We start from the raw sequence: 12,275 nt of genomic DNA, 5'->3' as shown, positions 1-12,275 counted from the left end.
AATAGAATCAACCCAGAATTAGCTAGTGCCAATGTTCCATATGTGATCAGAAATTCAGGAAGACACACAGAGATATTCAAGAGGCTTAAATATGACCAAGGTAAAAACAATGACTGCAGATGCTGGAAACCAGATTCTGGATTAGTGGTGCTGGAAGAGCACAGCAGTTCAGGCAGCATCCAAGAAGCTTCGAAATCGACGGTTCGGGCAAAAGCCCTTCATCAGGAACGGACTTTTGCCCGAACCGTCGATTTCGAAGCTACTTGGATGCTGCCTGAACTGCTGTGCTCTTCCAGCACCACTAATCCAGAATTAAATATGACCAAATTAAATCAATAATTCTGATTTTGTTTCAGAGCAGAACATATTTTATTGTGAAAGTAATCTAAATACCTTTGTAATGGAAAATGAAACAGGTACACAATTGAAGGCTTGTTTTCAAACTGCACTCTCATGAGTCCACTGTGATATTTTATGCAGCTGTAATGGGATTGTATGCTTCCAGCAATTTTTTTTTATCATTCATTATTCAAAAGGAAAATATCATGACAGTTTACAAAATACATTTTGATAACTACCCCCTCACCCCATACCATTCCCCCACCAAAACAAAAATTCAATTTGACAAAAATATGACTCTGGAAGGAAGTGATTATATTTTTCAATATATTTCAGTTTCCATGTTGGAATATTTGAACTACATAAAATGACTTAAATGCTTCATTTTGTGTGTACATTTGTTGGAAAATATGGAGGCTGGCTTTGTGAGATAATTGGAGAGGCATAATTGTTTTGACTGCAGTGTCTGAGATTTGTCTCCTATCTCCAAGTGCAGAGGTGTGTATTTGAAGGGAGTTTAACACCCAAAAATGGATGAGTTATGGTCAGAGGAATGTGAAGATGTTTTGAACTTCCGATTTCTGCTTTTGGGTTTTAACAAAAGCAAAACAGAGAAGGAATGTGGACAAACTGTTCAGAGAAGGAAGTTGGACATTTCAATGCTATGATGAGGCTGTGGGCCTCATACTTGATCCCTCTTTTAGGTTCAATCCTACCCTCACATCTCAAGGGAGGCACGGACATCCTCAGGGGAAAGGTAGGCAATTTTTCAGCACCGCCTCTGGGCCAGGAAGAACGTGACTCGTGCCTGCAAACTAACCTCGTTCCCTCTCTGCATTGGGACACTCCAAGATCAGAACTCTATTCCCCGTTATTGGATCTGCCTGCCAATAGCATCGTCTATTTCTGCCGCTGCCAAAATGGCCCCCAGGATCACATCCCCAAATTTCATGAGGGAAGACAATCATTTTGTAGTCATGTCACATTTTAATGCAAATTGGAGACCCAGGCTAATGCTCTGGGAGCATGGATTCAAATCAAATTCAATTCATAAATCCAGAATTAAAAGCTAGTTTCAGTGATGGGTGATCATAAACTATCACTGATTGTTGGAAAAATCTGTCTAATGTTCTTCAGGGGAGGAAATCCGCTGTCCTTACCCGATATAGCCTACATGTGACTCCAGATCCGCAGCGATGTGATTGACTCTTAACTAGTCTCTAAAACGGCCAAGCAAGCCACTCAGTTCAAGGCAATTGGGAGTGGACAACAAATGTTGGCCCTGCCAGTGATGTCAACATCCCATGAAAGGATAAATCCCACGCTATGCACCACTCATCCACTCACCTTGCAATCTCCACGATAAGGAGCAGGATTGCATGTTCAATAGGGAATCAAACCATGTCAATCAGACTGGCTCCCTGATGGGGAGTCTGGTAAGTCAAAACCTTTGATGATGTGGTTCAAACTCCGCACACCAGAGTTCTGTCCCTCCACCCTTGGGATAGTGTCTGTTCTGAATGCTGATGTACCCAGCATTCCACCCATTTTCTTTTGGACAGTTACCAAAGCTTGTCAAGGAACAGCTAAAACTCTGTTTGGTGTTGAAAAAGAAAGTGCTAGGTACTTCAGTGTTTCTGTTGATGTCAGCTATTATTGGATTTGTGCTACATCGCTGAGGTCCCAATTTTCACAATATCAAGTGAACATTTTGATGGACAGCTCCAACAGCTTAGTTTGAGCATTTAAGTGAAATTCATAAGGGATTCATGAAGGAATTTCAATGTATCGAATGCTTTATAGTATCAAGAAAAGCATATTTTCTTTCAATATTGGCACCGTCAATCAATAACTAATTCAATAGGCATCCTGACAGAAAATAAAGTTACGTCTATGCTGGATAATAGGTGAGTTGGCATGTTGAGGGTAAAGAGTTGTAGGTGGGGTAGTGAGAGTTGGCATGAGTTAGCATTAGTGGTCTAATTCATCATGGGATTGAGTGGAGGCGTAGAGATTTGATAAGGCATAGGAAATGGGTAGAAGGCCAAAGGTTGTCATGGAGATATTGAGGGCCATGGCGGTGGGTGGAAACTGGGGCACAGGTTGGCATTGAGGGTGTTTGGGTCACGGCGATGGTCACAGGGTAATAAGTGGCATTGATTGACAGAGTGAGTGAGGCATGGAGTGAGAGGGGAATTACTGGAGCAGAGCTGGAGGGAGGCTTTATTCTTAAACACAGCACAGAGTGCTTTCTGCTCAGCTCACCTCGGGAACCAGCACCATCCCCTGTTTTTACTGGGTCATCTGGCCTGAATCTCAGAAACTCTGTCTCCCGCCCTCTCCAGCTGGAAAGGTGGATGTCCCTATGCTCATGGAGCCGGGATTTCTTCCATCTCTGCATACCTGGCTTGGGAACAAAGATCGGGGCCTCCAGGTTCCACAATCCATGGACTCCAAAAATCTGATTTCATAGAACATAGGACATAGAACATAGAAGAATACAGCGCAGTACAGGCCCTTCGGCCCTCGATGTTGCGCCGATCCAAGGCCACCTAACCTACACTAGCCCACTATCCTCCATATGCCTATCCAATGCCCGTTTAAATGCCCATAAAGAGGGAGAGTCCACCATTGCTACTGGCAGGGCATTCCATGAACTCACGACTTGCTGAGTAAAGAGTCTACCCCTAACATCTGTCCTATACCTCCCACCCCTTAATTTAAAGCTATGCCCCCTCGTAATAGCTGACTCCATACGTGGAAAAAGATTCTCACGGTCAACCCTATCTAAACCCCTAATCATCTTGTACACCTCTATCAAGTCACCCCTAAACCTTCTTTTCTCCAATGAAAACAGCCCCAAGTGCCTCAGCCTTTCCTCGTACGATCTTCCTACCATACCAGGCAACATCCTGGTAAACCTCCTCTGCACCCATTCTAGTGCCTCCACATCCTTCCTATAGTATGGCGACCAAAACTGCACACAATACTCCAGATGCGGCCGCAACAGAGTCTTATACAACTGCAACATGACCTCAGGACTCCGGAACTCAATTACTCTACCAATAAAAGCCAGTACGCCATTTGCCTTCTTCACCACACTATTTACCTGGGTGGCAACTTTCAAAGATCTGTGTACATGGACACCAAGGTCCCTCTGCTCATCCGCACTACCAAGTATCCGACCATTAGCCCAGTACCCCATCTTTTTGTTACTCTTACCAAAGTGAATCACCTCACACTTAGCTACATTGAACTCCATTTGCCACCTTTCTGCCCAGCTCTGCAGCTTATCTATATCCCTTCCTCACTGTCAACAACTCCACCAATTTTCGTATCATCCGCAAACTTGCTCACCCAACCTTCCCCTCCTCCAGGTCATTTATAAAAATGACAAACAGCAATTGTCCCAAAACAGATCCTTGCGGAACACCGCTAGTAACGGCACTCCAAGATGAACCTTTACCATCAACTACTACCCTCTGTCTTCTTCCAGCCAGCCAATTCCTAATCCAAACCTCCAACTCACCCTCAATGCCATACTTCCGTATTTTTTGCAGTAGCCTACCATGGGGAACCTTATCAAACGCCTTACTAAAATCCATATACACCACATCTACCGCTTTCCCCTCGTCCACCTCCTTAGTCACCTTCTCGAAGAATTCAATAAGGTTTGTGAGGCACGACCTGCCCTTCGTAAAACCATGCTGACTATCCTTGATCACATTATTCTTATCCAGATGTTCATAAATCCTATCCCTTACAATTCTCTCTAAGAAATTCATTGGAGAGATCAGGTGATTAGAATAGCCAGCTGCCTCTGGGAACTCTGTCCTAATCCCATCCTCACAAAAAGGAGCGATGCCAGGGTTGGGGCTTGAAATTTAGATCCTCACTTTGTTTGTTTTACCAAAATGCAATACCTCACATTTACCCAAATTAAACTCCATCTGCCACTCTTCAGCTCATTGACTCAATTGATCAAGATCCCTTTGTAATCCTTTGTCCATTATGTCATTAATTTTGATGTCATCTGCAAACTTACCAACCCTGCCTTCTATGTTATCATCTAAATAATTTATATAAATGACAAACGAAAGTGGACCCAGCACCGATCCCGGTGGAACACTGCTAGTCACGGGCCTCCAGTCCGAATGGCAATTTAGGGTCTGAGTTGTGTTATTAATACGTCAATTTACAAGCTTCAGTCCCTTCTGGGATGTTGGATATCTCAGTTGGCTGGATGGCTGGCTTGCCATGACAGAGTGACGCCAACAATGTGGGTTCAATTCCCACAGCGGCTGAAGTCACCGTAAGGTTCTCCTGACCCTGACTTGAGGCAAAGCGGCCCTCAGGTTAAATCACCACCAGCTGCCTTGTTCTAGTGAGAGAACAGTGTAATAATCCTCTGGGACGACGGAGCTTCTACCGATCTCCTTTAATTGGCAACTCTGTCTAGGAGACAACCCGCCTTTCTGGCTGGCAGATGCAGGGAGTTGCTCCCAAAATGAAGCTAGGCCGCACCAGAATCCTAATGTGATTCTGCCACACCTCACCATTGATCATGCAATTCAGGCCCCTATAAAATTCACTCAATCAAAGCCAAGAGAACCAAGGAGCTAGCAAAAATTAGGAACTGAAGGAAATTAGAATAGCAAAAATGTTGTACTGGAGAAATTAATGGGATAGAAAGTGGATGAATGCCCTGGCCCTAATGATGTACATGTGGGAGAGCTGAAAGAGGAGGCCGCTGTAGAGATAATGGATGTGTTGGTGGACAGCTTTTAAAATTATATATGTTTTGGAATTGCCCCTGTAGATTGGAAGGTGATAAATGTAACACCATTACTTAAGAAAGGAGAGGAGAGAAAACTTGTCAGCCTGATATCAGTAGTAAGGGAAATGTCAAAATCTATTATAAAGGATGTGATAACTGCACACAGACAATAATGGTAAGGTTTGCCTATAGGGCAGCACAGTGGCTCATTGGTCAGCACTGCTGCTTTACAGCACCAGGGATCTGGTTTGATTCCTGCCTCAGGTGACTGTGTGGAGTTTGCACATTCTCCCCGTGTCTGTGTGGGTTTCCTCCGAGTGCTCTAGTTTCCTCTCACAGTCCAAAGCTGTGCAGTTTAGGTGGATTGGCCACACTAAATTGTCCCATGGTGTCCTGAGATGTGAAAGCTAGGTGAATTAGCCATGGGAAATGCAGGATTAGAAGGATGGAGTAGGGGGTTTTGGTATAGGTTGGGATGCCTGTAGGAGGGTTGGTACAACTTGATGGGACAAATGGCCTCTTTATGCACTGTCGGGATTCTATTATCTATGATGATTTGGCAGAGTTAATGTTGACTTATGAATGGAAAATATTTTTCACAAACTATTAGATTTACTTGAAGATGGAACTAGAAGAATAGAACGAGTGGATGTGGTGTATTTGGATTTTCAAATTTTTGCTTATGTCCAACACTGGAGATTAGTAAGGACTAAGCCAAATTACAGAACAATATGAGGTAATATATTAGCAGATTTTGAGAACTGGTTAACAGACAGAGAACAGAGAGTAGAAATAAATGGGTTGACAAGCTGTGGCTAGTTGGGTAACACAAGGACTGGTGATTGAGTCCCAGGTATTCACAATCTATATCAACAATTTGGATATGGGGGCCAAATCTCATATTTCCACAAAACTAGGTAGGAAAGAAAGCTGTGGGAAGGATACAAAACAGCTTTATGGACATTTAGATAAACTGAATGAATACGCAAGACCATAGCAATGAAATATAATGTGCTAAGATATGAAGTTATCTCTTTTGGTAAGAAAACAGAAATTAATAATTCTCAAATGGTGAGTGACCAGAAGTGATGTGCGTCCTTCTTTGTGAGTCACTGAAAACTAACATGCAAGAATTAGGAAGGCAAATGGTATATCGACCTTCGTTGGAAGAGGATTTAGTACAGTATTACTGAAGACCTTTTGCAATTGTACAGAGCCAAGGGTGAGACTGCACCTGGGGATCTTGTGTGTAGTGTTGACACTTGCCATGGAGAAAGTGCATCAATGAAGGTGCACCAGAGTGAGGTGCAAGATGTTGGGGTTAACCTCTGCAGAGAGATTGAGGAGACCAGGTCTTTACTCTCTCGAGTTTAGAAGAACGAGAAGTGATCCCTCATTGGAGTATACAAAATTCTTCCAAGAATCATCTCTGCCAGGACAATGTTTCCCTCTTGCTGGGAGTCTACATCCAGGAAACACAGTCTCAAAATAAGAGGTAGGCCATTAAAGACTGAAGTGAGGAGGACATTTTTCATTCAGAGGGTGGTGAATGTTTGGAATTTCACTTCCCAGAGGGTGCTGGAGACTTAGTCATTAAATATGCCCAAGACAGATATTGAAAGCCTTCCAGATGTTGAAGATACCAAGAGATATGGGGGTATGCTGGAAAATGACAGTGAGGTGGACCAGCCACAAACCAGTTGGATGGCAAGGCGGCACGAGGGACTGAATGGCCTACTCCTGCTCCTATTTTTCATATTCCCGTTGGTCAGGGGCTTGATCAGGAACTGGGAAACACTATCATCCACATTGAGTGGAGACACCCATTAAAAATGATTCAAGTGGATTCAAATATTGGACAAGTCTCAGAGAAATGTCATTTTAATGGTTGCATACAGCAACACCACAGGTCCTGGCCAGAAATGGAGATGACTGGGTAATCCCTTGTTCATCATACACTGGTGTAACCGACGGAAGTACAATTTGGATTACATAACTCTCCTCCTGTTGCCACATTCTGTTGGAGAAATAGTTCTGCTTTTACCAGGAGCCACTGCTGTAGTTCAGTCCTGTTTAGCTGGGGTTTGCTGTAGCTGTGCTTCGTTGGGACTCTGTTAAAATCAGTTCTGTTGGATCTGACACTTGCCAGAATTCCTCCTGGCCCCAATTCATTAGCTGACACTCTGAGGGCAATAATTACTCCAACGTTTCTTTTCACCCAACATCTTTCAGTGCTGAAAATGATTAAAAATATAGCTTGACTGTTCCAGTGATAATTGCCTGGTGATCTGGAGACCAATTCCAGAATGGGGGAATGCCATTCTCTGAGAGAAATTACAATGGAAATATTATCACCCAAGCTCCAATTATCCACTTCCCAATTTGGCAGAACCCTGAGTGGGAAGCCAAATGGTATGACGTCTATTAGTTGTTTCTGTTTTTTTGCGTTTTTGACAAGATAATTACTGCACGAATGAGTAGGATCCTTCAATAAGCTGACAATACCCACCAGAGGAGGGCTAGTAGCCAGAGATTTCATATAATTGGCAAGAATACAGAGGGTGAGGGAAATTAGATTTTTTTTACGCAGTAAGTGGTTATAATCTAGAATGCACCACCTGAAAATGGTGATGGAAGCAAATTCAAAGTAATGTTGAAAAGGGATTGGATAAATACTAGTAAAGGAGATGTCTGCAGGGCTGTGAAAAAAGAACAGGAGAGGGACTGGGGAATGGGACTTGCTGGGTAACTTGTTCAAAGGGCACACATAATCATGATGGGCCAATTGGCTTCTTTCTGTGCTACATGACTCTAAAGTTACTCAGTAGGGAGTTTCCTAATATTGTGGTTAATAATGGAAGTTCTATTGTACAAAGACTCAATACCAATCACTACTGGGTTCATCTGCAACATGATATAAATGATTGAATTTTCACGTGGAACGGTAAATGCTAATTTCACCTTCCCCATGATAAAAAAAGCATTTATTGTGACCTGTACATTGTAGATTAAAGATTCGTTTTGTTCTCAATAAATCAGTGTTCAGCCTGAGGTCCCCCTGCCCTTAATTTTCCCCAATCTCTGCAGTTGGGGCACAGCGCCCCCATTATATCATCTCCATCCTTGAGAAGAAGTTTCTTCAGGGCTTTAGAGTCATCGAGACATAGAGCGTGATTCTCCTTCATCGTCTCTGGCCCAAGACGATTTTAGTGGGTTCCTACTGATAGTACGAACAGCTCCCAACTCCTGTGGCCTGAGGCTGCAATACAAAAATGTGAAGATGTTTCAATGGAGGTGGGAGAGAGTTAGGAAAGGAGTTGACAAATGCATTGGACCAACAGTGACACTTGAATCATACAGACATGATTTATTCCTGATCAGTAATGCTGAGTAACTCAGTGGTAGATTGTTATGATATCATCATGTGACTGCCAGGTTATTGAAGATGAACTAAAAAGACTTCAGGCCATTTCTTGTCCAACATTTCCTTTATTCTCAGGTCAAATCTGCCGAGTTGCAATTGATTATGGATGGGCTTGGTGGGCTGCAACTTACATTTGTATTCATTCGTGAGGGTGTGAACAGCACTGAGATGGCCAGCATTTATTACCATCCATAATGGCCCTGGACAAGGTGATGGTGAACACATGTTAGGGAGGTACACCCACAGTGCTGTTAGACTGGGAATTCCAGGATCTTAACCCAACGACATTGAAGGAACAGCCATATATTTCAATTCAAGATCATGTGCAACTTGGAAGGGAACTTGCAGGTGGTGGTGATCTCATGTTCTGTTGCCCTTGTCCTTCTAGATTAGTGGTGGCTCAGTGGTTAGCACTGCTGCCTCACAGCACCAGGGACCCGGATTTGATTTCAGCTTCAGGCAACTGTCTGTGTGGAGTTTGCACATTCTCCTTGTGTCTGCGTGGGTTTGCTCCGGGTGCTCCGGTTTCCTCCCACAGTCTAAAGATGTGCAGCTCAGATGAATTGGCTGTGCTAAATTGCCCGTAGTGTTAGGTGCATTAGTCAGAGGGAATTGGGTCTGGGTGGGTTACTCTTCGGAGGGTCTGTGTGGACTGGTTGGGCCAAATGGCCTGTTTCCACACCATAGGGAATCTAATCAAAAACTGCAGATGCTAGAATCCAAGCTAGACAAGTAGGGGGCTGGAAGAATGCAGCGGGGCGAGGGGAAGTGGATGTGGTGAGGTAGAGATAGGTGAACACAGGTAGCGGGTATGACCTGGTGATTGATGGGAGGAATTCCCATCTACTTGTATTCACTTCTCCCTACCTCACCAGCCCACCACACAACCCCCTTCATCTTTAGCCCCCCTTACACCCACCCCAGTCCTGAAGAAGGGTTACACCTGAAATGTTCACTTCTCCACTTCCTGATGCTGCCTGGCTTTCTGTGTTCTTCCAACCTCCTGCTAATCTACTTTGTCCTTCTAGATGGCATTGGTCAAAGGTTTGGGAGATGCACCTGAAGAAATATTCATGAGTTGCCCCATGAATTGTGTGTTTTTTTTCCAAACTAGTGGGGGTTCTTGTTGCCAAACATTCTTTCATCATCTTTCCAAGAACACAGAGGTCAAAGAACAATAAGTTTAGTTCTTGTAATGAGTTGAAAAGCCATCCTCAACCTTACCAAGTTCTTTGTCCAGGAACGGACTCTCTCCAATAGACCACTTTGTCACCTGAAGTTCCCAGGATGATGAGATAAACCAAGGAGAAGGGCCACTGGCTGACCAGTGCCTCATGGTGGGTGACAGAGTCATTTCAAGGAGCCTGATTATAAAGCCTATCAGCTGCCGCCATGACAGTTGGGAAACAAGGATTTGAAAAAGAAAAGTTCTCAGAAGAAAGTGTGAAATTTGCATAAGGACTATCTTATGGAGACAAGTTACAAAGCATAAAATAGGAGGAGGGTATTTTAGCTCCTCTGGTCTCTTGTGTTTTTCTCGACCACAAGGTTGTTTGACACTATCATCACAATTATCCACGGACAGATTAGCAATAGATCCCTCCTACAAAAGTCTTCATCCATTATTTAATTGATTGATGCTTAGATTGCAATGACACTATCTGGAATCCCTCCAGCTCCCGAATAACAAGTTTCTAATCTTTCCCATCAATTAACCAATGCCTACGTAGCAACAGTGTGATCAACTTACAGAAATACCTTGCTGACCCAAATTTCCAATTGTTACTGAGATAAGAATCAATCTGGACAAAGGGAAGAAAGGAATTTGATCAAGGAGATGGATATAGCATTTATATAGCACCTTTTTTTTTAGATTTCAAGGCATCTAGTGAATCTCTTAAGAGTCACACAGCTGATTATAGGTAAACAGAGCCATCAATTTTCTGCACAGTACAATCCCACCTAACTGCAAGTTAGATTTATTGTTACTTGCTGGTCCCCTTACTCGGTGCCCTTCCTGGCTACTGTCTTACAGAATTGTTTAATAGTGCAGCTCAGAAAATGGCCATTTGGTTTGTTCAAACGAAAAGATCTTGGCTATTCACCCTATCAATACCCCTCATGATTTTATAAACCTCTATAAGGTCACTCCTCAGCCTATGATGCTCCAGGTAAAATAGCCCTAGCCTATTCAGCCTCTCCCTATAGCTCAAACCCTCCAACCCTGGCAATTCTTTTCTGAACCCTCTCATCGCTTGCCTTTCTTTATAACCTTCTCCTTCCTACAACCTCCCACACTCTATTCGCATACCTTTGGTTTTGGTTGTGGCGATGGCAACCTTTACTGAGACTTTATCTGAATCTCAGGATTGACTGTGAGTTATATTGCTGCTGAACATGCGAGCAGCAGCAGTTGTAGCATTAGTTTCTCAATTAAGTTAGTTTAACTTAGATAGATTCAAGGTGCTGCATTTTGGGAAAGCAAATCAGAGCAGGACTTACACACTTCATGGTAAGGTCCTAAGGAGTTTGCTGAACAAAGAGACTTAGGACTGCATAGCTCCTTGAAAGTGGAATCGCAGGTAGATAGAATAGTGAAGGCAGCATTTGATATGCTTTCCTTTATTGGTCAGAGTATTGAGTACAGGAGTTGGGAGGTCATGTTGTGGCTGTACAGGACATTGGTTAGGCCATTGTTGGAATAGTGCGTGCAATTCTGGTCTCCTTCCTATTGGAAGGATGTTGTGAAACTTGAAAGGGTTCAGAAAAGATTTACAAGGATGTTGCCAGGGTTGGAGGATTTGAGCTATAGGGAGAGGCTGAACAGGCTGGAGCTGTTTTCCCTGGAGCATCGGAGGCTGGGGGTTGACCTTATAGAGGTTTATAAAATCATGAAGGGCATGGATTGGATAAAGAGACAAAGTCTTTTCCCTGGGGTCGGGGAGTCCACCTAGGGAACTAGAGGGCATGGGTTTAGGGTGAGAGGGGAAAGAATCAAAAGTGACCTAAGGGGCAATGTTTTCACACAGAGGTTGGTACATGTATGGAATGTGCTGCTAGAAGACTTGCTGGAGGCTGGTACAACTGCAACATTTAAAAGACATCTGGATGGGTATATGAATAGGAAGGGTTTAGAGGGATATGGGCCAGGTGCTGGCAAATGGGACTAGATTAGGTTGGGATATCTGAACAAATTGGATCGAACGGTCTGTTTCCATGCTGTCTATGACTCTAGTTTATAATACAGTACAGTATATATGCAGCAATAGTTGTCGGAGTCATCACAATATATTGGTAGTAGAGTATTAATGTAATAATTAATACAGAGAAGGATGGAGTAAATTACTGTAGGAATATTTAGGTCCTTTAGAAAAATGAGCAAGCAATGTGGGCAGTTGTACAGTCATGCTTTTGAAGGCAAATTGCAGATGAACAATGTTATTGGAAAATAATAACCGAACAGATTCAAGAACAGCTTCTTTCTGGATGTTATTAGACTGCTAAATGCACCACTTGAATTTCAAATCTAATGTTGGCCTCACGTTTGTGTGTTTCATGGTGTGGCTGTAATCTTGAATGTCTTGCTTGTCCAACCCACCCCCCGCCCAAGATCTGTATGTCCCTGTATGTTATGATCTGCCTGTACTGCTCACTGCTCGCAAAACAAAACTTTTCACTGTACTTCGATACATGTGACAACAATAAATCAAATCAAACTAAATAAATCTAGACCAG

General features: G+C 43.2%; 1 protein-coding gene across 3 annotated transcripts in view; it reads right to left on the bottom strand.

Annotated features, from left to right (window-relative positions):
• Positions 1–382: 382 nt before the first annotated feature.
• The window catches only part of LOC140463341 (zinc finger matrin-type protein 4), a 394,724-nt gene continuing 382,831 nt past the window's right edge, over positions 383–12,275 (bottom strand). For all 3 annotated transcript variants that reach the window (XM_072557164.1, XM_072557166.1, XM_072557165.1), the window contains one exon: positions 383–8,375. In XM_072557164.1, the coding sequence (XP_072413265.1) occupies positions 8,334–8,375 (42 nt within the window). In that variant the 3' untranslated portion in view covers positions 383–8,333. The remainder of the gene's footprint in view (positions 8,376–12,275) is intronic.

The sequence above is a fragment of the Chiloscyllium punctatum genome, chromosome 38 (genome assembly GCF_047496795.1).
Source record: "Chiloscyllium punctatum isolate Juve2018m chromosome 38, sChiPun1.3, whole genome shotgun sequence".
NCBI classification, from domain to species: Eukaryota; Metazoa; Chordata; class Chondrichthyes; order Orectolobiformes; family Hemiscylliidae; genus Chiloscyllium; species Chiloscyllium punctatum.
This window is presented reverse-complemented; position numbering and strand designations above follow the sequence as displayed.